At 43.9% G+C, this 22,096-nt stretch overlaps 1 protein-coding gene across 1 annotated transcript in view; it reads right to left on the bottom strand.

The window, feature by feature from the left end:
- The window catches only part of CACNA1B (calcium voltage-gated channel subunit alpha1 B), a 188,089-nt gene that overhangs the window by 54,220 nt on the left and 111,773 nt on the right, over positions 1 to 22,096 (bottom strand). Inside the window, exons 21-24 of the mRNA XM_042963523.1 lie at positions 5,258 to 5,384; positions 2,462 to 2,591; positions 2,093 to 2,152; positions 611 to 717 (exon numbers count right to left, since the gene is read on the bottom strand). Coding sequence (XP_042819457.1) covers positions 611 to 717; positions 2,093 to 2,152; positions 2,462 to 2,591; positions 5,258 to 5,384 — 424 coding nt within the window. The remainder of the gene's footprint in view (positions 1 to 610; positions 718 to 2,092; positions 2,153 to 2,461; positions 2,592 to 5,257; positions 5,385 to 22,096) is intronic.

Raw genomic sequence — 22,096 nt, 5'->3', positions numbered from 1 at the left:
ATGAAGCTCCTACCGAGAGTCCAGCAAGAAGAGACAAAGAGAAGAGAGTCAGTGAGGAGGCCTCGCCCTCCCCAAGGGCTCAGAGAAGATGAAGACACCATCCCTCGGTGTCTGCATCACTGGGGGTCTTCCTAATCTCTGGATCTCCTCCACAGCTCCACCCAAGCCCCCCATACCTATCCCATGCCCATCACCATGCAGGATCTGAGCCAATCCAGGCCCAGCCACAATAGGGCTGAGTGTTGCCTGCTATGGAGTCAGAGAAAATGGTCTAACGCTCCAACGGGGGAAGACACCCACCAGCACCACCGCCCAGCTCTGGCTGAACAAGTGGTGCAGCTAAGGTCAGGGCAGGTAGTTGCTCTGAAGGACCCGACAGGCAGGCACCGAATAACCCAGAGGACTGCCTGCACAATCTCAGAACCACAAGCTGTGGTAGGTCCAAGTGGGCCTTGAGATCTTCTTAACCCCACACAAGCCCAGCCCCAAGTAGACAGGAGCTACAGACAGCCCGCGCAGGCCAATGGGGCCCCTCCTTCCCTTATTCCCATACTCATTACAGCTCTGGGGACTGCAGCCCAGCCAGACCCAGAGGAGACACAGTACTTACGAGAAGGCAAATGCCACCAAGGCCCCACTGACCACGATGAAGTCCAGAATATTCCACAGGTCCCGGAAGTAGGCCCCAGGGTGCAGCAGCAGTCCCAAATCAATCATCTTCAGAGGAGAAACACGTATTAGGTGTACAATCTTTCAGGAAGAAAACCAGGGCCAGGCCGCAGAGTCATGGATTTGGGGAAAAGATGCTACTCAGGTCACACCCTCTGAGGCCCTCAGGGGGCCTTTCAACCTCAGTGCCATTGACCCAAATATCCCTCATTGGTAATGACTGGCTGAGATCTTCCCTGGGCCCCCTATCCCCTTGGAGCCTAAAAATGAGACACCTTCCCCCATCACTGGGCTGCAGGAATGCACAGCCCCAGGGAGCTCATGCCCCAACCCAGACCCTCAGAGGGTCAGCTCTCTGCAGCAGGAGAAAGGGCTTTGGGGGTTCACACGGACCTGGTGCTGCCACTCCTAAAGCTGTGATTTCCAGCAAGCACCTTAATATCTCTAAACCTCAGCTTCCGTGTCTATAAAATGGGATGACAAAAAAAAATGCTTCTCCCCCACCAGGAGTTTATAAGAGGAAATGAAGAAGCAGGCGTGATATGCAGATGCACACACACAGAAGTACCCAAGTCACAGGCACACCCGAAGCTGCACTGTAGTCAAAGACTGCACGCGTGTGTGTGTGCATGCAACACAGCTGAACACAGTGTGCGCAAACACATGCACCACCACCTGTCAGACACCGAAAAGGGAGCAGTGCCTGCCAATACTGAGAGACAGAAGCAATCACAATGAAATGGTCAGTCCTTAATCGAACATCAAACACTTGAGCTCTTTTATTTCATTCATTCATTTGTTTATTTTTTGAGAGACAACACGCGCATGCTCAGGCAAGCAGGGCAGGAGCACAGGAAGAGGGAGAGAGAATCTTATGGATGGAGACGTGGGGCTCCATCTCATGACCATGAGATCATGACCTGAACTGAATCGTGTGTCAGATGCTTAACGGACTGAGCCACCCAGACGCCCCTGGAATTCTTTTACACAAGTCTTCGGCACCCACTCACCATGATGTTTGGGTGTTCGGGCCTCCACCCTCTCCCCAAGCTCCCCTTCTTCCCAGGCTGATGTCATGGGCCCTCCTCCTCTATCATGAGACAACCCCGAGGGTGGGGCTGAGCCCATACCTGCACATTCACGGAAGCCTGTAGCCCTTGCTTAGCATTGAGGTAGACACAGGAATGATGCTGGTGAGCTCTCCCCAAACTGGGATAACGCTGTGGTGAATCTTTCATGAACTGGCCTCTGCCTTCCACAACACCCATCACCACACACCTGTGCATGCACTCTCTCACTGAGCACGCACCCAGGGCACACCCACCACAAGCCCTCAACAGCGGCTACAGGGGCCCTGTGGCATCTCAGTCATGAGGGAGGATGAGCAAAGCCCTGGGGCCACCAGGGCAACTACATATCTCACCTTTATCACCATCTCAAAGGTAAAGACGCCTGTGAAAATGTAGTCCATGTATTTCAGAGCCTGGAACCAACAGGAAGGTTATTGTCAAAGGCTAGGCTGAAAGCTTGAGCCAAGACTATTTCAGTGGGAACACGTTTTTCCTCCAGGCCTCTGAGCAGACAACTCCTTGCCCAGGGGTCCTGCGGGCCACTGTCGTGGGTGGAGCCCCCTTTGGCAGCGGCACTGGCCCTGGGCATATCCTCACTATTCCTGTCTATAACTTGGGGCTGGGCCAGGAGGTGCCCCCAGACCCTCACCCCACACCCCTAGAGGGAGCAGACAGGACCCTGACACCTCCCAGCCCCTCCACAGCCTGAATGAGGTGCTCACGTTGTTCCTGGGCGAGTCTGTCCGCACAGGATCCTCGGCTGCCAGGGCAATGCTGCTCAGGGCGATGACCACAAGAATGACCATCTCAAAGTACCGCATGGTCACGATGTAATGGCAGAAGCGGCGGAGCCTGTGGGGCAAAGCACAGATCGCCAGAGGCCCACAGACGGGCCCGGCTGGCCACCCCCCCCCCCTCCGCCCCCCGCACCAGAGCACGTACTTGGTCTCTCCCTGAAAGAAGGTGTTACACCAGAACGAGCTCTACTAAGTATCTCTGTGTTGGGAGACAGCAGCCAGGTGACTGATGGTGACTCAGACTCTTGAGAGGGTGTCCCAGGAAGAGCGGTAGGAAGGCAGGGGCCAGCCAACTACAGCTCACAAGCCCCGTTTGTGTCCATAAAGTTCTATGAGAGCACAGCCACGCCTACGCGTTTACCTCTATGTGTGGACAGCCGTGCCCTGTACAGATTTACAGGCCTAGTGTACATGGCGTGGAGGGGCTGCTCAGAGAGGAGGCTGAGGACCAGCACTCCTGTGGAGAGTAGGCCTCTCTGGAGAGCCCAGGAAGCTCCTCTAGGTCCATATTGGTCCATGCTTGTCTGAGCCCCCAGAGCCGCGTGTGCACACCTGTACTTCAGTCCCCTGTCCACCTTCAGCACTAGTCAGCATCACTGACCACTATTCTGCTGTGTGGAGGCACATGCCAGACAGCAGAGTGCGGTGGTGAACAAGGGCACCACAGAACAGTGTAGACATAACCTAAAGGGAGACTCTCAGATGCTGACAGGTGCTAGAACACAGCAGCAGATGGTGACCCGGGAGGTCTGGGAAGACCTCTAAGAGGGCAGTGAAGGTGACAAGGAGGAGAAGTCACAGAACCACTGTACGGGGCAGACGTGTGTCCCACCTCTGGGTCCTACCCCTCCCTCCTGCCACCACTTCCCTATTCCCAGGGCCTGAGGTCTGAGAGGACCTCCCACACCCACCCACTTCTCTCCAGCCACACCCACCCACTTCTCTCTGCCTTGAAGGGCCCTACTATGCTCTTCTCCTCCTCACCACGACCACTGCCACACTCCACCCCCACACCCACCAGAGCTGCCCTACCCATGTCCATGCCTCCTTCTGTACGGACACACCTGTCCTCCCAGCTCCAGGATACTCCGTCTCTGCCTCTTTCCGTCTGCATCTCAGGACTGAGTATCCACCTTGACCTCCATCCCTAGCGTCTGCTCCTGAGCCCACCTGGCCCTGAGACGTCCGCCGGCCGCCCCGGCTCTGCAGGGTCTGCACTCACCTGCCCAGCTTGGTGGGGCCCCAGCCATGAGGCAGAAACTCTGGGTGTCATCCCTCCCATCTCCTTCCCTTTCCACATCTAGTTTATCATCAAGTTCCATAGATTCTGTCTCCAAAGTTTCTCCCCAAGCATTTCACTCCCAAACCTCCCCTTATGACATCAGATCTCCTCCGTCTCTTCCTGAAAACCCTGGCCACCCTACTAAGGGCCGTCCAAGGACTCTGCTGACATGCTGCCTGTGTTGCTGTTGACCGCCAGCTGCCTACAACCTTTCTGTGCTCCTCGGTGCTCTGAGCGCAGATCACGGCCTCTCCATAGGACTCTGGTCTCTGTGCTTTTCCACTCAGTTCTGTCTTCAGCTGTTCTGCACCTGACACCCTCACTTCTGGACCACTGTGATCTTTCTTCTCTCCACAAGGAATGTTTGTTCATCTCTCTTCACCTTAGCTCTCATCCACCCTCAGGATTCAACTGAGATCCCTTGCCTCCTCCAGGAAGGCTCCCCAACCTTCCCCAGCTGCTCCCAGATGTTGCCTGCTCCTTCACGCACCGCACGGCAGTGCTCACAGGCAGGTCCACACTCCCTAACAGAGCAGAGGAAGCTCCCAGAAAATGTGTGTTGAGTGAAGGCATGGAGAGAGGAAGAAAGGATGGGCAATGGAGGCTGGATGGAGAGACTGCAGGCTGGAGGGATGGGGACAGAGGATAAAGCCCGACTCAACCAGATCTGGCTGCCTTCTGGCCTCCCTGCTCCAACACACTGGCCTTCAAGTGCTTCCACTTTCACTCTGTCTGTCGCCTCTGTCAGGGATGGTCTCCCTCCCCCTCCTCACCATTCTCACCTCCCAGTGAGACCCAACATGACATTCCCACCTTCACTTAGCTTATTCAGGACAGGGATCCTTGTTTGTTCTGCTCATTACCATGCATTCCCAGCACCTAGAATGCTGTTAGTACATAAGTACTGGTTGACCTAATGCAGCTAGTTGGGCTGATGAGTGGATGAGAAATGCTGCTGACTTCGTGATAAACAGAGAGGCGAGAAACGGGCAGACCTGTGAGTGAATGTGGTGTGCACACACATGCCTGTGTGGACGGTGGGCGTGATGGAAAGGTGGACAAATGGAAGCGCACGTACACGATGGACAAGAATTGGGTGCACGTGCGCAGCAACAAACGCTCGCTGCAGCAGGGGTTTAACAGCAAGGCTCTGGGACTGACTGACTGGGTTCAAACCCCAGCTCTACCATTTGGGCTGACTGGCCATGTGTCTGTGGACAAGCCATGGACCTTTTCTGTGGCTACCTGTTCTCCCCTGTAGGGTGAGGTAACAGAAGTATGTCCTTGTGGATTGCCGTGATGCTCAGAACATTAGAACATGTAAAGTGCACAGAATCAGTGCCTGCCAGGTCATGTCAGCACACCCTGCTACTGTGCACTTGGATCATGGCCACAGGCATGGGACAGGCACACAGCATGGGCAAGTGAAGGAGACTCACAGGTTGGTGGGGCTTAAGCAGAACATGGAGCTGTACGGGACGATAGGTCGGGGGCCACTCCTCATCACGTCATCGGCTTCTACCTCCTTCTTCCCTTCAGCTTGGCTTTCCAGGTCCACATTACCACCTACAAGGACACAGGGCCACCAAGTTAGACGTGTGGTGCGTGTGAAGCCCACATCACAGAGGTCTCACCCGGGCAACAGATGCTGTCCCACCACCAACCATACAGGTCTTCAGGAACCCAGCCAGGGAAGGGCATGTGGCTAAGAACACAGCTTCACCTGAGATTCCCTCCGATCACAGTCAGATCACGACTGAGGACTGAGACAGCACTGGAGACCTCACTTCTCAGCTGTAGCAGGGAGTTGTATGGGTACCGGGAGCAGCACCAAGCACTGTGCCCTTGGCTGTGGACACCTCTGCCTCCACTGGGGGCCATTGGTCTAGATGTTCTACGAACACCAAAGTCCATCCCGGCCCCAGAGACCAGGGCCAGTAGGCTCCCCTCCCTGGTTCTGAGCTCAGTGCCTCCTTGAGGAAAGGTGAGAATGCCCCACTGCTTCTGCAGGGGTCTTGGGCCAGCAGGACAGGGAGGAGCCCTGGACATGGATGCCCTCCTGAACATGGTGGTCCAGCCAGACCCTGCCAGGGATTCTCCCCTTCAGAACCCCGGCAAATGTCCACAGAGGCAGGACAGTGACCCAGGGAGGACTTCAGCACAGCCCACATCTCGCATGGGCTCTGCTCCTCACTTCTCACACCCCTGTCTCTCAGCCCCACTAATCAAACTACCCGGGGTTAAAATGGCCATGACCTTGTTCTTGTTAAGTTGATTTTATTGTCTGGGCAGTGTTTTTCTCACAGTGACATTTCTCACAGTAACTTTTAGCTATCCTGAAGTATGTCTCTGTTCTCGTGGGTAACAGAGTTCCTGAGACCCCAGGGGGAGGGCAGTGCAGTGACCTGGAGCCAGTGCCTACTGGCGTACCTCAGTTTTACTTCTTACAAGACACATAAAAGCAGAGGTTGTTAAAGGGTAGCAAAAATACGGGTGTTTATCCCCAGAGCCTGACTAGTCCTGCAGAGGACAGCTGGGCCAGATGTGGAAGAGCCCAGGCAGCAGCGGTCCATCCACCAAACTCCCTGCTGACGGCATAATTATATGATCTTCTCAGAAAGCAGTTTGGCAATACAGTCCTAACAAATTCTGTTTACTGATTTAATCTGTAAGACATTATCTTCCAAGGAAATCAAGCATGTTCTGTATTCACAAAGGTGTCTGTTAAGTTCTTCTACAACAACAAAAGAAATTATAAAACGTACAGCCAGAGGAGAAAGACTAAGTATCTGAATCATTACACTAGAGATATTAAAAATGTCTACAAATAGTTTCCATAACAAAAGAAGCTTAGGATATCATAAGCTAAAAAAAAAAAAAAAAAAGGCTACTCAACATGGATGGAACTGGAGAGTGTTATGCTAAGTGAGGTAAGTCAGGCAGAGAAATTCAGATACCATATGTTTTCACTCCTATGTGGATCCTGAGAGACTTAACAGAAGACCATGGGGGGAGGGGAAGGAAAGAAAAAAAAAAAGTTAGGGAGAGAGCCAAAACATAAGAGATTCTTAAAAACTGAGAACAAACTGAGGGTTGATGGGGGGTGGGAGGGAGGGGAGGGTGGGTGAGGGGTATTGAGGAGGGCACCTGTTGGGATGAGCACTGGGTGCTGTATGGAAACCAATTTGACAATAAATTCCATATTTTAAAAAAAAGGCTACATATTTGTATATCCCAGATGTACTCAATTCCAAAAAAATAATGTATATGGAAAGAGAAATAACACCAAAATAATAATAATAATAATAATAATAATAATAATAATAATGGTGATCTCTGAATGGTGATAGGAATTTTAATTCTCTTCACTATACTTTTAACAATTAAAAAATTTTTCCATGATGTGCATAGATTACTTTTAAATTAAGAAAACATATACAATTTTAAAACCGCAGCATTTCAGACTCTTCCATGGTTAACAGTAAGGCGGGACCAATATGGACTCAATGAAGAATTCTGCTGCTCAAAAGAAGAACAAAGATGCCAGGCCCTGGATGGAAATATTCCTCCTGAAACAGATTTACAGCAACAATAAAAGGCATCACTTAAGTCAAAGCAGACCAGGAAAAAAAGGAGAGGATCAAAATGAAACTGCTGAAGACTAAGTAAATTCATTGTTAGAAGCAGGTTATGAAAAACAACAACAACAACAAACTTGACAGTAACAAAAATTTAATCATGAAACAGGACACTTCATCAAGCAAAATGGCCAGACACAGAGCAAAGGATAAAGAAAGGGAGAGAAATCTGTGAAAAACAACCATGTGCCAGACATTGTCCAAGTGTTCTATGCCTCCTAACCACACTCACTGCATATACCATCATCTCCATTTTCTTTCTTTGTTTTTTTTTTTTATGTTTATTTCTTTACCTTGAGAGAGAGAGAGCAGGGGAGGGGCAGAGAGAGAAAGAAAATCCCAAGGAAACTCCACACTGCCAGCACAGAGCCCGACGCAGGGCCCAAACCCACAACAATGAGATCATGACCTGAGCCAAAACCAAGAGCTGCACACCTCACTGACTGAGCCATCCAGGCGCCCCATCATCTCCATTTTCTAGATTATGAACCGAGACATTACCTAGTGGGGACATGGCCTATCAAGGCTGGGGTAAGAACTCTGAGCCCTGGGTCCCTACAAGGTAAGGACATGAGGGTTCATACTGAACCGCTCCCCTCGAAGAGGGCTAAAGTGAGCCCAGACTGGTGGTGCCCTGAGCTTCTGGGAAATCAAATGTAATGACAAAAGCACCCCTCATCTGGCCCGGTGGATTGGGCAACCCTTCTCAACTTGAAGAGAATTTAAACCCTACAGACACCCATGCTATGGAAAGAATTTCTCTTCTATACATTCAGAATGGCACCAGCTACATACCACCCTTGGGAGAACTGAAAAAGTAGTCAATCAATTCATTTTCTAGAGGGCTTCATTGTCTCACAAAACCCCAGCCAAGAAATAAATGGTGGATGAAGGTCAGTCACATATGAACTCAAAATAATAAAAAATACCACCAAATGAGGGGTGCCTGGGTGGCTCAGTTAGTTAAGCTTCCAACTGTTGATTCAGCTCAGGTTATGATCTCACGGCTTGTGAGTTCAAGCCCCCTGTCAGGCTCTTTGTTGACAGACAGCGTGGAGCCTGTTTGGGACTGTCTCCCTCTCCTTCTGCCTCTCCCCCATTCATGCTCACTCACTCTCTCCCTCTCTCTGTCTCTGTTCTTCCCCCACTTGTGCTCTCTCACTCTCTCTCAAAATAAATAAATAAACCTAAAAAAAACCAAACCACCAAACATACAAGGAAGCACGATCACCATGAAATGAAAGACAGCAGAAACAACAGATTCAAACCCTCCATAGACTACAGATACAAGAGTACTTTTAGAGATTTTATTTATTTACTTTTATTTATTTATTTTTGAGAGAGAAAGAGAGGGCACAAGTGAGCGAGGGACACAGAGGGGGAGAGAGAGAGAGAGAGAGAGAGAGAGAGAGAGAGAGAGAGAGAATTCCATGAGAGAGGGAGAGAGAGAGAGAAGCGGGGCTCACCCGAAGCAGGGCTTGAGATCACCCGACACGGGGCTTGTGCTCACCCCATGCGGGGCTCAAACTCATGAACACAAGATCATGACCTCAGCCAAAGTCAGATGCTTAACTGACTGAGCCACCCAGGTGGTCCCAGATACAAGAATTAGAAAACAAATTTTAGATGAGAAATATAAAATAGCTAAATATAAATATGTAAAGAAATATAAAATGAATCTTAAATGAACAAACCATGAAAGCCTATAAAACTGATCCAGCATTTTCATGATCTGTGACAGAGAAATGTAAACGGACTCATCCTTCCACTGAAAACAACTATAAAAGCAGAACAAAATACATAATGTAACTGTTTAAAGGCACTGGGAACCAATCAATGTGGACAGAAGCCAAGAAGCTACACACCTTGGGAGAAGGAAAGCACAGAGGCGACCCCATTTCCCCCCAAGCTTTTCCCCTTAGGCCATGTTCCTATTTGCAGTGCAAGGAAATAAAACCCAAGCATAAAGCAACATTTACAGCGGAGAAAGAGAAAAAGACTGAAGTTACAGATTAACAAAGTGGGAATGAAGGGCAAAATCCCAGGGTGAAGTGCAGGGCAGAAGGGAGTCACTCCACCAGCCCCAATTAATTACCCTTCCTTCCCTGTTGCACATGTGCAAAATGAGGCTGGTCTCCACTAGAAGCAAATGCTTTCAAGGAAGCTCAAAGGAGAGAGGAGGATTGAAGGTTTGATATTGGGGGTCAATGACAACAGACATTTTACTTTGCTGTTACTTTTTATTGGGATTGTTCTTGTTTGTTAGTGTTCTAGTCTCAGAGTTGCACAGATCTTGAATCATTGCCCTTTACCTTCTCTTTTCTCTAAGGCCTATTATTTTCAGTACATGGCATGGTCAGGAATGAATATATCATGTTGTAGCAAGAATGTCTAGAGTTAAGGAAGACAGAAAATGATGTTAATTAAAAACACAAGAAATAATAAATGTTGGGGAGGATGTACAGAGAAAGAAACCCTTGTGCACTGTTGGTGAGAATGCAAACTGGTATCACCACTGTGGAAAACAGTATGGAGGTTTCTCAAAAAATAAAAACAGAATTACCACATAATCTTGTGATTCTACTACTGGGCATTTACCCAAAGAATACGAAAATATCAATCAAAAAGACATATGCACCACTATGGTTATTGCAGCATTATTTATAATAGACAAAAAATGGAAGTAACCCAAGTGTCCATCGATAGATAAATGGATATACAAGATGTGGCAAATATATACAATGGAACGTTACTCAGCATTCAGGGTGCCTGGGTGGCTCAGTAGGTTCAGTGTCCGACTCTTGGTTTCAGTTCAAGTCATGATCTCACAGGTTTGTGAAATAGAGGCCTGCTTCAGGCTCTGTGCTGACAGAACAGAGCCTGCTTGGGATTCTCTCCCTCTGCCCCTCCCACACTCGTGCTCTTTTTATCTCAAAATAAATAAATAAACTTAAAAAAAAAAATAAAAAGAATGAAACAGCATGAATGGATCTACACAGTATCAAGCTAAACAAAATAATTCAGCCAGAGAAAGACAAATACCAAATGATTTCATTCATATGTGGAATTTAAGAAACAAAATATTTGAGAGGCGCCTGGGTGGCTCAGTAGCTTAAGCGTCCGACTTCGGCTCAGGTCACGATCTCACGGTTCATTGGTTCGAGCCCCAGGTCGGAGCTCTGTGCCGACAGCTCAGAACCTGGAGCCTGCTTCAGACTCTGGGTCTCCCTCTCTCTCTGCCCCTCCCCAGCTCACACTCTGTCTCTCAAAAATAAACATTAAGAAAAAGAAGACATCCGAACAAACGAAATAAAAAGAGACAAACAACTATAAAAAGACTCTTACATACAGAGAAAAAACTGGTGGTTGCCAAAGGGGAGGTAGGTAAGGAATGGGTCTTAGCATTGCTCAAACGGGAACTTGGAGTAAAAACACCTGGAGACTTTGTCATGTGTGCACAATAGCATTACTAGATTAGTCACTAAAAAACAAAATAAAACACAACTGAACAAAATGGAAATAGAGTTCGTAGCTTTAAACTAGTAAAGGGAAAAATGTGATATGTAAGCAAAAAAGAACCAATTATTTAATATTTCCAAAAGAAAGAAAAGAAGAAAAAAATTTGAGTTATAAATGCCAAAACAATACATGATATATTCTTCTCTTTAAAAAAGAAAAAAAAGTACAACACCCATTCATGATAAAAACCCTCAACAAAGTAGGCTTAGAGGGAACATACCTCACTATAATAAAGGCCATGAATGCGGGGCATCTGGGTGGCTCAGTCGGTTAGTGTCTGACTTTGACTCAGGTCATGATCTCACAGTTTGTGAGTTCGAGCCCCACGTCAGGCTCTGTGCTGACAGCTCAGAGCCTAGAGCCTGCCTCAGATTCTGTGTCTCCCTCTCTCTCTGCCCCTCCCCTGCTCATGCTCTCTCTCTGTCTCAAAAATAAATAAAAACATTTTAAAAATTTTGTTAAATAAACAAATAAGTAAAACCATAAAAAATTAATAATAGCAACAATAATAATAAGATACCTGGGAATAAACTTTAACTGAGAACGTGAAAGACCTATACTCTGAAAATTATAAAACACTGATGACAGAAATTGAAGATGACACAAACAAATGGAGAGATATTCCATGCTCATGGATTGGAAACACAAATACAGTTAAAAGGTCTATATTACCCAAAGCAATCTACAGATTCAATGCAATTTCTATCAAAATACCAATGGCATTTTTCACAGAACTAGAACAAATAATCCTAAAATTTGTATGGAACAAAACAAGACCCTGAATAGCCAAAGCAATCTTTATAAAAGAACAAAACTGGAGGTATCACAATCCCAGATTTCAAGATACACTACAAAGCTATAGTAATCAAAATAGTATGGTCCTGTCACAAAAACAGACACACAGATCAATAGAACAAAACAGAATATCCCAAATAAACCCATGTTTATATGATCAATTGATCTATGACATGCAAGCAAGGAAATGCAAAGGGAAAAAGTCTCTTCAATAACTGGAGCTGGGAAAACTGGACAGCTACAAGCAAAAGAATGACACTGGACCACTTTCCTACACCACACACAAAAATAAACTCAAAATGGATTAAAGACCTAAATGTGAGGCCTGAAACCATAAAAATCCTAGAAGAGAGCACAGACAATAATATCTGTGACAAACTATAGCAACATTTTCCTAGATATGTCTCCTCAGGCAAAGGAAACAATAGCAAAATTAAACTATTGGGACTACATCACAATACAAAGCTTCTAAACAGTGAAGGAAACAATTAGCAAAACAATTAGCAAAAGGATAACCTACTGAATGGGAGGAGATAGTTGCAAATCACATATCCGATACAGGTTAGTATCCAAAATATATAAAGAACTTATTATATAGCTCAACACCAAATGATCCAATTAAAAAAAAAAAAAAAAACAGGGAAAAGACATGAAGATTTTCCCAAAACAAAGACACATAGATGGCTAACAGACACATGAAAAGATGCTCAACATCACTAATCATCAGGGAAATGGAATTCAAAACCATGATGAGGTATCATCTCACACTTGCCAGAATGGCTAAAAATTAAAAACACAAGAAATAAGTGTTGGAGAGGATGTAGAGAGAAAGGAACCCTTATGCACTGTTGGTGGAAATGCAAAGTGGTGCAATCACTGTGGAAACAGTATGGAGTTTACTCAAAAAGTTAAAAATAGAATTACCACATGACCCAGTAATTCCACTACTGGGTATTTGCCCAAAGAATGTGAAAACACTAATTCAAAAAGATATATGCACCCCTATGCTTATTGCAGCATTATTTACAAGGGCCAAAATATGGAAGCAGCCCAAGTGTCCATCAAGAGATGAACAGATACAGAAGATGTGTTATTGGGGCACCTGGGGGCTCAGTCAGTTAAGTGTCTGACTTTGGCTCAAGTCATGATCTCATGGTTCATGAGTTCAAGCCCTGCATTGGGCTCACTGCTATCAGCGCAGAGCCTGCTTCAGATCCTCTGTTTCCATCTCTCTCTGATCCTCCCCCACTTGCATGTGCTCTCTCTCAATCTCTCTCAAAAATAAATAAACATTAAAAAAAAAGATGTTCTTACTCAATACGTCTCCAGAGACAAGGAAAACAAAAGCAAAAATGAACTACTGGGACCTCATTAAAATAAGAAGCTTCTGCACAGCAAAGGAAGCAATCAGCAAAACTAAAAGGCAACTGACAGAATGGGCGAAGATATGTGCAAATGACATATCAGATAAAGGGTTAGTATTCAAAATCTATAGAGAACTTATCAAACTCAACACCCAAAAAATAAACAATTCGGTGAAGAAATGGGCAAAAGACATGAATAGACACTTCTCCAAAGAAGACATCCAGATGGCCGACCAACACATGACAAAATGCTCAACATCACTCCTCATCAGGGAAATACAAATCAAAACCACAATGAGATACCACCTTATACCTGTCAGAATGGCTAACACTAACAACTCAGGCAACAACAGACGCTGGCGAGAATGCGGAGAAAGATGATCTCTTTTGCATTGTTGGTAGGAATGCAAGCTGGTGCAGCCACTCTGGAAAACAGTATGGAGGTTCCTCAAAAAACTAAAAATAGAACTACCCTATGACCCAGCAATTGCCCTACTAGGTATTTATCCAAGGGACACAGGTATGCTGTTTCAAAGGGACACATGCACCCCCATGTTTATGGCAGCACTATCGACAACAGCCAAAGTATGGAAAGAGCCCAAATGTCTATCGATGGATGAATGGATAAAGAAGATGTGGCATATATATACAATGGAGTATTACTCAGCAATCAAAAAGAATGAAATCTTGCCATTTGCAACTACGTGGATGGAACTGGAGGGTATTATGCTAAGTGAAATTAGTCAGTCAGAGAAAGACAAAAATCATATGACTTCACTCATATTAGGACTTTAAGAGACAAAACAGACGAATGTAAGGGAAGGGAAACAAAAATCATATAAAAACAGGGAGGGGGACAAAATAGAAGAGACTCATAAATATGGAGAACAAACTGAGGGTTACAGGAGGGGTTGTGGGAGGGGGGATGGGATAAATGGGTAAGGGGCACTAAGGAATCTACTCATGAAATCATTGTTGCACTATATGCTAACTAATTTGGATGTCAATTTAAAATAATAAAAAATAAAATTATTAATAAAATAAATAAATGATAAAATATACAACGGAATATTACTCAGCCATAAAAACAATGAAATCTTGCCATTTGTGACAACATAAATGGATCTAGCAGATATAATGCTAAGTCAAGTAAGTTAGAGGAAAACAAATACCACATGATTTCACTCATGTGGAACTGAAGGAATAAAACAAATGAGCAAAGAAAAGAAACAAACCAAAAAACAGACACTCCACTATAGAGAGAAAACTGGGGATTTTTCCCCAGAGGGGATTTTTCACCAGAGGGGTGGTAGGTGAAACAGGTAAAGGTGATTAAGACTGCACTGTACAGAATTGTTGGATCACTATACTGTGCACCTGAAGCTAATATAACACTGTACGTTACTTATACTGGAATTTAAATAACTAATTAATTAAAATTTTTAGAAGGGAAAAAAATCCTGTAAAAGCTGGAAGCAATGAAAACCTGGTAGCAACAACCACATTGCTAAATAAATACCATTTCTCATCAAAGGTTCTAAAGAAGCCGACCATGAGATGAGGGTCCATGTGAAGTGACAGATTACTCCCAGAATAAACTGGAAGAAAGTGAGAAAAACAGAACAAGAACGAGAAGACAGCCAAGCAAGAGTGCAGTTTCAGGTAAAATCCTGGAACAGCAGGGTCAGGAGGCTCCCACAGAGACTCTGGAGTCTAAGTTAGACCTCTGAGCTGTCCCTACCTGCGGCTACAGGACGGGGCTTTCACACTCTCTACACTCTTCCTTCATGGCTCTGGCCACGTGGGAGATGTAAACTCTCCTGTTTGTCCACTTCCTGTCCTCTCCCCCCAGTGGTCACAGGTAGTCCTCCAAGAGGAGCTGAAGGTAAAGAGGAAGGAAATGTGTAGGAACAGCCAGTGTCCACCGCACAGGTGGTCTTGTACAGATGGCTGAATCCATGTCTGTGGCAGAAAAGGTACATAATAATCCTGGAACATGTTGTCATAGATGGAAATCAGAAAGCTATCAAAGACAACTACAGGCATGTGAGGTCCAAAAAACTCAACCTTAAGGGGCTCCCCACAGCCAAAGTTGATATAATCTGAGCATCAAAAAGTAACAGTGAGTTCAAGGATGAAAGCATATCAAACACATAAAAATAAAAAAAAAAAAAAACTCATGATGATGATTCTCATAAATTCCTTGTTGCTCATATTCAGAGTTTCTGGGCACCAACTCACTATTTCAAAGACCCATACATGGGCACCTGGGTACCTCAGTTGGTTAAGCATGCGACTCTTGATGTTGGCTCAGGTCAGGATCTCAAGGTTGTGAAGTCAAGTCCTGTATCAGGCTCCACGCTCAGCTTAAGATTCTCTCTCTCTCTCTCTCTCTGCCCCCTCCCCCGCTGACACTCTCATGCTCTCTCTAAAAAAATAAATGAAAAAAATAAGTAAAGACCCACGGGGCACCCAGGTAGCTCAATCAGTTAAGCGACCACTCTTGATTTCAACTCAGGTCGTGATATCACAGTTTTGTGAGGATGGGCCCCATGTTGGGCTCTGTGCCCTGACCACGCGGAGCCTGCTTGGGATTCTCCCTCTACCACCCACCTCTGCTCCTCCCCCACTCATGCTCACTCTGTCTCAAAAATAAGTAAACTTAAAAAAAAAAGTAAAATAAAATAAATAAAGACCTGCACATAAAGGAACAGAATTAAGCATGTATGTTACTTAATACAAATACAAACTGTATCCCAAATAATTGATGTTTTTCCTCATGGAAAAGGTCAAAATAATAAATTCATAAAGAATGACAGAATTATAAATTCATCATTCTGTGACACCTGACGAAATCACAGACCTGGGTGACAGGCATCAGTGTCTACTAAACTCTTTGGGCAAAAGGCTGGTGGAGAGCTTACGGTGGATGGATCAGGCCAAACCCACTGATGAATCTTAATATCAGCAGAAGGAAAACACGATGACGCTACACACTATGTATTCTCCTGATGTAATGCAATAGGAAGTGTTCACGGCCACCTATGAAGCTTCCCCAAAGAGTTTAGTCAAGTCTCTAGATCTATAGTTTACAAACAAGGGCAACTTAACCTCCTAGGGATATTTGGCGACGTGTCTGGAGATATGTTTTGGTTGTCAAAATCACACAGTGCTACTGGCATCTGGAAGACCAGGGATGCTGCTGAACATCCTGAAAACACAGGACTGCCGCCAACACCAAAACACAGTTCAGAAGATTGTTTTAGATCTGATTTCCAGTTAACAGGAGAGACTGAGGACAGAGGAATGTACTAAATGACACCATGATGCAATCAATCAAATCCAGAATGTGGGAAATTCTACAGGGCAAATGACATAGTTTCCTCAACAAATAAATGGTATGTACAAAATAAGAGGGGAGAAATAGTTATCAGATAAAAGAGACATACACAGACCAAGCAAAATCAGATGAGTAAACCTTAGTTGGATCCTGATCCTAAAAAATCAATTGTAAAAAGTTATTTTTGAGACAACTGGAAATTTAAACTTGGGATAGGTATTAAATAATATTATGAAATTATTATCAATATTATGAAATTATTACCAATATTGCTAGGCATACTAACGCTTTGGGGTTGGTTAAATCCTTAATTGTTAGAGGTGCTTATACTGTTATACCTAAACTAATAAACAAAAAGCACAGGGAAAAAAAAGGAGAAGTACAAAGTGAAACAAAAATATCAAAGTGTGGATAATTGCTTACGGGTGGGTGACAGAATAGGAGGGTTCATTATACCCGTGTCTCTACTTTCAAAGTTTCAATTTTCTTACAAAAAACAATTTCTGTAAGCAGCCTGGAGAGAAGACAGAGCCACAAAAAAGAGCAATTTGGAGGCACTGCGGGCGTCTCTGCAGGAGACGGAGGGGGCACGATGCAGAGAGAACTGACATTCCATACAAAGCAAAACTACTTTCCACAATGTTAAAATAAAGATTTTGCAAGCACATTGAGAGAGTTTACCACCATCCAACCTCACTAAAAGAAATGAGAATAGATGTTCTTCAAGCACAAGGGGGGAAAAGGCAAATGAACGATCCAAAATACAAAAATTGATGAAATAGGAGAAGGTATAATGAAATCAACAGCCAAAAACGTAAAAAAACAAACAAAAAACACATAAAGAAACTTCTGCCATTTGTAAATTCAAAGCTACACTTATAAGTAACTCATAGGTCAAATAAGAAATTATAATGAAACTTGGGAAAAGATTTAGAAGAAAACTATGGTGTTTCAAAACTTGTGAGATACAACTAAAACACTGCTTAGAGCAAAGGTTAAAGCCTTAATAAACACATTAGCAAAACAGAGGAGCTTAAATGTCAGGAACTGAGTATCCAACTAATAACTGAAAAGAAGAATATTGTGGTAAAGATGAAGAAAGCAGAAGAAAAAAAACAAGAACAGAAATCCACAAAACAAAGACACAATGGAAAAGATCAAGAAAGCCAGAAATTGAGACTTTGATAGTCTATTTAACTTGACAAACTTTCAGGGGGAAAAAAAAGTTTTTCAAGGAAGGAGAAAAGGAAGGAAGGAAGGAAGGAAGGAAGGAAGGAAGGAAGGAAGGAAGGAAGGAAGGAAATTAGAAATGTAACAGTGGCCACACTACAAATCCAGCAGAAACTAAGAAGAGGCTGGCTCCCATAGATAATGGCAGTCACCCACACTCAAGTTTTCCCCACAGCTTCTATAAACTAACTACAGGGCCAACAAGGAAAGGTAATAAAATAATCCACAGTCCATACTTAAAGCATATGGGAAATAAGAAAAATACAAGCTTAAAATTACATGTAAGTGGGGAAATGACCCCTGAAACCTACAAGCATGGATTGCGTGGAAGAGGCAAAGAACAGCAGGATCAAGGTGATGGTGGGACACATGGACACATCAAGTGTTCATCCAAGGAAGACAGGGCCCCACCCTAACCAAAGGAATACTGAGGTCAGAGACCTACTCCTAGGGACTCCCAGGACCTACACAGGACTGGCAGCAGTGAACTCAGGAAGACACTACTTCTGGTGGAAAAAGGCCCACTTGTGATGTGGGAAACAAAGGCAGAAGGAAATGTAGACAAAATTAATTTTCCTTATAACCTGCAGCCCAGTGACAAATACTTGAGGCAGACAGAGTACAGCTTTCCTCCAGGAACACCTTACTGTCTTAATGTTAATGATTTGCTAGAGGGGAAAACAACCTAGCTTGCTAATAGCCAGGCCCCCGGGATCCCAGTGAGTCCTCTTCAGCATATGAAAATCCTTTTGGAAAGTCCCCTTATCTTCACCTCCCCAACTCCAAAGTATATACATCAGTCACTCTTCACAACCCCACAGCAGCTCTTTCTGCCCATGGGTCCTGTGCCTGTGCTTTAATAAAATCACCTTTTTGCACCAAAGACATCTCAAGAATTTTCTTGGACGTTGGCTCCAAACCCCAACACTTCAAACCACATCACTTAGAAGGGAGCCACACTTTAGTGGCTTTCTGATGGAGGAAAAGAAAAACAAGTGGCTATGGCCCAGGGTCCTCCAGAGGTGGGGTATTACCACCAAATCAGAACTACACAGCATTCCCCACAAGGCATCACCGAGTACAGAGACTGGATTTCACCGTCCTAACAGAAGAGGGTGCTTTTCAATCAGAAAGCAAGTAAGCCACCCAAGCCCCTCCCTCCTCTCCACAAAATCACTGGTAATTACTGGTCCAGGAAAAGTCAACACACACACACACTTCCTCATTATCAGAAAATGGAACCCAACATCCATACAAAGCTTCCACCACAGGAAAACAGAAAGTAAGGATGAAACATTTCAGATAATATAAAATACTCCACAAAAATCAACTGCAAAGCAGGGAAAACTGCAACACAACTTTACAACATGAATTACACACAATTAAACCAGCCACTGCTAACAAGAAAAATCATCACAAATAAGATTAAAAGCTCAAAATAAAAATGTACGGAAAACCTGACATGAGAGATGAGAACTGACCAAACTCAGGAGAGAAACTGAAAAAGAAATCATCTGAGAAATGAAGTGAAAGGGAAAGACAAGACAGTCTCAGAAATCACAAAAAGTCGAAGAGAAAAGAGACATGACTGAAATTATAGTAAAACAAAACAAAACAAAAAAAAAAGATAGAGGTCAAATAAGCCAAGAGAAAGAGTGTGAAACAGGGAATGAGTTTTCAAAAGGATCAGGGATAAAGTGATACAGAAGACGAAGTAGATCAACATTTGTATAACTAGAATGTCTGAAAAAAAAAAAAAGTAAAACAATGGAAAAGAACTAACATTTAACCAGTGATCCCAGAATGTTTTCCTGAAATGAAATAACACCCATCGATTGATTTTTGACAAAAGTGCCAAATAATTCAATGGAAAAAGGACAACCTTTTCAACAAATGGCAACAGAACAAATGCATATCCTTGCGGGTTTGGGGGGATAAAAAGAACTTCTACCTTCAACTCATGCCCTATATAAAGATGAACCCAAGACTTCAACTCTTGGAAAGATGGCACAGAAGTGCTTTCCCCCATCCATCCCACTAACACAACTGAAAACCCTGGATGTCACATATAAGGCAAATATAGCAGGATTCTGAAAGGGCAGAGAGAAGCCAGATTGGTTAGGGACCTTGGGCCTTAAGAGCAACACGGCAATACGTTTTTCTTTTCTAGGTGTTCTTCTATGCCTCATATAACCTTGGTGCAGGAGAGGCAGCAACCCAGAAATGCCAACAGGCACAGATTTTAAAAGCCCCCAAAAAGTCAGCTCTCCCTAATGACAGGACCAGGAAAGGTGCAGACTAGCCAGACAGGAATCTTCTAGACAATAACCACTCTACTACAGCCAAACACCCCAGAAAAAAACTACAGTCCTATCTTGGTTCATATGAGCAGAGACCAAGGGGAGCACAGACTTCTACCCTCACTGGCCTATAATGAGGTACCCCAAAGCCCCTGCCAGGGTGGTATCAGAGAGAGCCGAGTAGGGAGTAGGGGCTGTCATCCTCACCCTGTGGGAACAATACCCCAACCCATGTTATATCAGGAAAGATTACATGGGTAGCCCAGACTACAATTCCTACCCAGAAGTAACAGCGCACCCCTTCCTTTTACTTGCCAGAATAAGTCCTAGTAGAAAGCCAGGACTTTACCACCACCCAGAGGTAATGAAATCCACCCCTGCTGTGTCAATGGAGGTCACATGAGAAGCAGTAACAAGGCACTCCCACCTCTCTCAGATAGGGTGGCATCAGTGGAGGCCCAGAAGGAACAAGAAGTTGGCTCCCACTGGGGGTCAACTGAGGTCGGATGAGAAACCTGTGCTTTCACCCCCATCTGTAAGTAATGAGGCAGCTCACTCACCCTCCCCCTGCTGGAGGGGTGTCACAGCAGACCAGCTAAAACAAAAGATTTAAACAAAACTTGGAGGTTTATAACATAATATTAAAATGTCTAGGTTTCAATTTAAAAAATCACTTGTCACACTAAGAATCAGGAAATGTCAATTTGAACGAAAAAAGACAAATAGACACCAAGATGATACAGATGATAGAATTATCTGAAAATGATTTTAAAGCACCCATCATAAAAATGCTTCAGCAGACAACTAAAAACACACTTAAAACAAATGAAAAACTAGAAAATCTCAGCAAAGAAATAGAAAGTTGTAGCAAAGAAATAGAAGATATATAAAGAATTAAATATAAATTTAGAACTAAAAAATACAATAACTGAAATTAAAAACTCAATAGATGGGCTCGACAGCAGAATGGAAGGCACAGAGGAAAGAATCAGTGAATGGGAAGACAGAACAATAGAAATTACCCATTCTGAACAACAGAGAGAAAATAGACTGAAAAAAGTGAACAGAGCTTCAGGGACCTCTGGGACTAGGACAAAAGATCTACCATTCATGTCAACAGAGTCCTGGTAAGAAAAGAGAAAGAGGGCAGGGCTGAAGTATTCAAAGACAGAATGGATGAAAAAATTTCCAAATTTGGCAAAAAGACACAAACCTACAAATTCAAGAAGCTGAGCAAATCCCAAACACAATAAACCTAAATAAACCCACGCCAAAATACATCAAAATCAAACTTCTGAAATATAAAGACAAAGAAAAAAATCTTGAAAGCAGCGAGAGAGAAACAACAGCTTACCTATAGGAAGAAAACAATTCGAATGACAGTGGATTTCTCATCAGAAACCATGGAGGTCAGAAGGAAGAGGCACACGTTTTTTCAAGTGCTGAAAGAAAAAGAACTGTCAACCCAAAATTTACACCCAGTGAAAACATCCTTCAGGAATGAAGGGAATATCCAGATACTCTCAGATGAAGGAAAACTTAGAGAACTTGTCACCTGCGGACTACCCTAAAAGAAACACTAAGGAAAGCCCCTCTAAACAGAAAGTAAATTATGAAAGAAGAAATATTGGAATTATAAGGAAAGAAGAAAGAACAATAGAAGAAGTAAAAATATGGTTAAACACAACACACTTTCCTCCTTCTCCTCCTGTGTTTTCTACATTATGTTTGACAGTTGAAGCAAAAATTACAACATACACTGATGTGGTTCTAAACATATGCAGAGGAAATAATTAGGACATTTATACACAGGAAGGAAAAAGAGAAGTATATTTCACTTAAACTGGTAAAATGACAACCCCAGTAGACTAGAATAATTTATTTATATAATGTAACACCTACAGCAACCATTAAAAAAAAAAATACAAAGACTTACACTCAACAATACTACAGAGAAATCAAAATGGAATTCTAAAATACATACAAGTAACCCACAGGAAGGAAAAAAAAACAAAGAAAGAAACCAGAGAAATATAAAACAAAAAGAACAAACAATAAATAAAACAGCAGACTTATTATAACATATACAATT

Source organism: Panthera tigris, chromosome D4 (assembly GCF_018350195.1).
Source record: "Panthera tigris isolate Pti1 chromosome D4, P.tigris_Pti1_mat1.1, whole genome shotgun sequence".
NCBI classification, from domain to species: Eukaryota; Metazoa; Chordata; class Mammalia; order Carnivora; family Felidae; genus Panthera; species Panthera tigris.
Note: the sequence above shows the minus strand (reverse complement) of the source record. Positions and strands in the feature narration are given on the sequence as shown.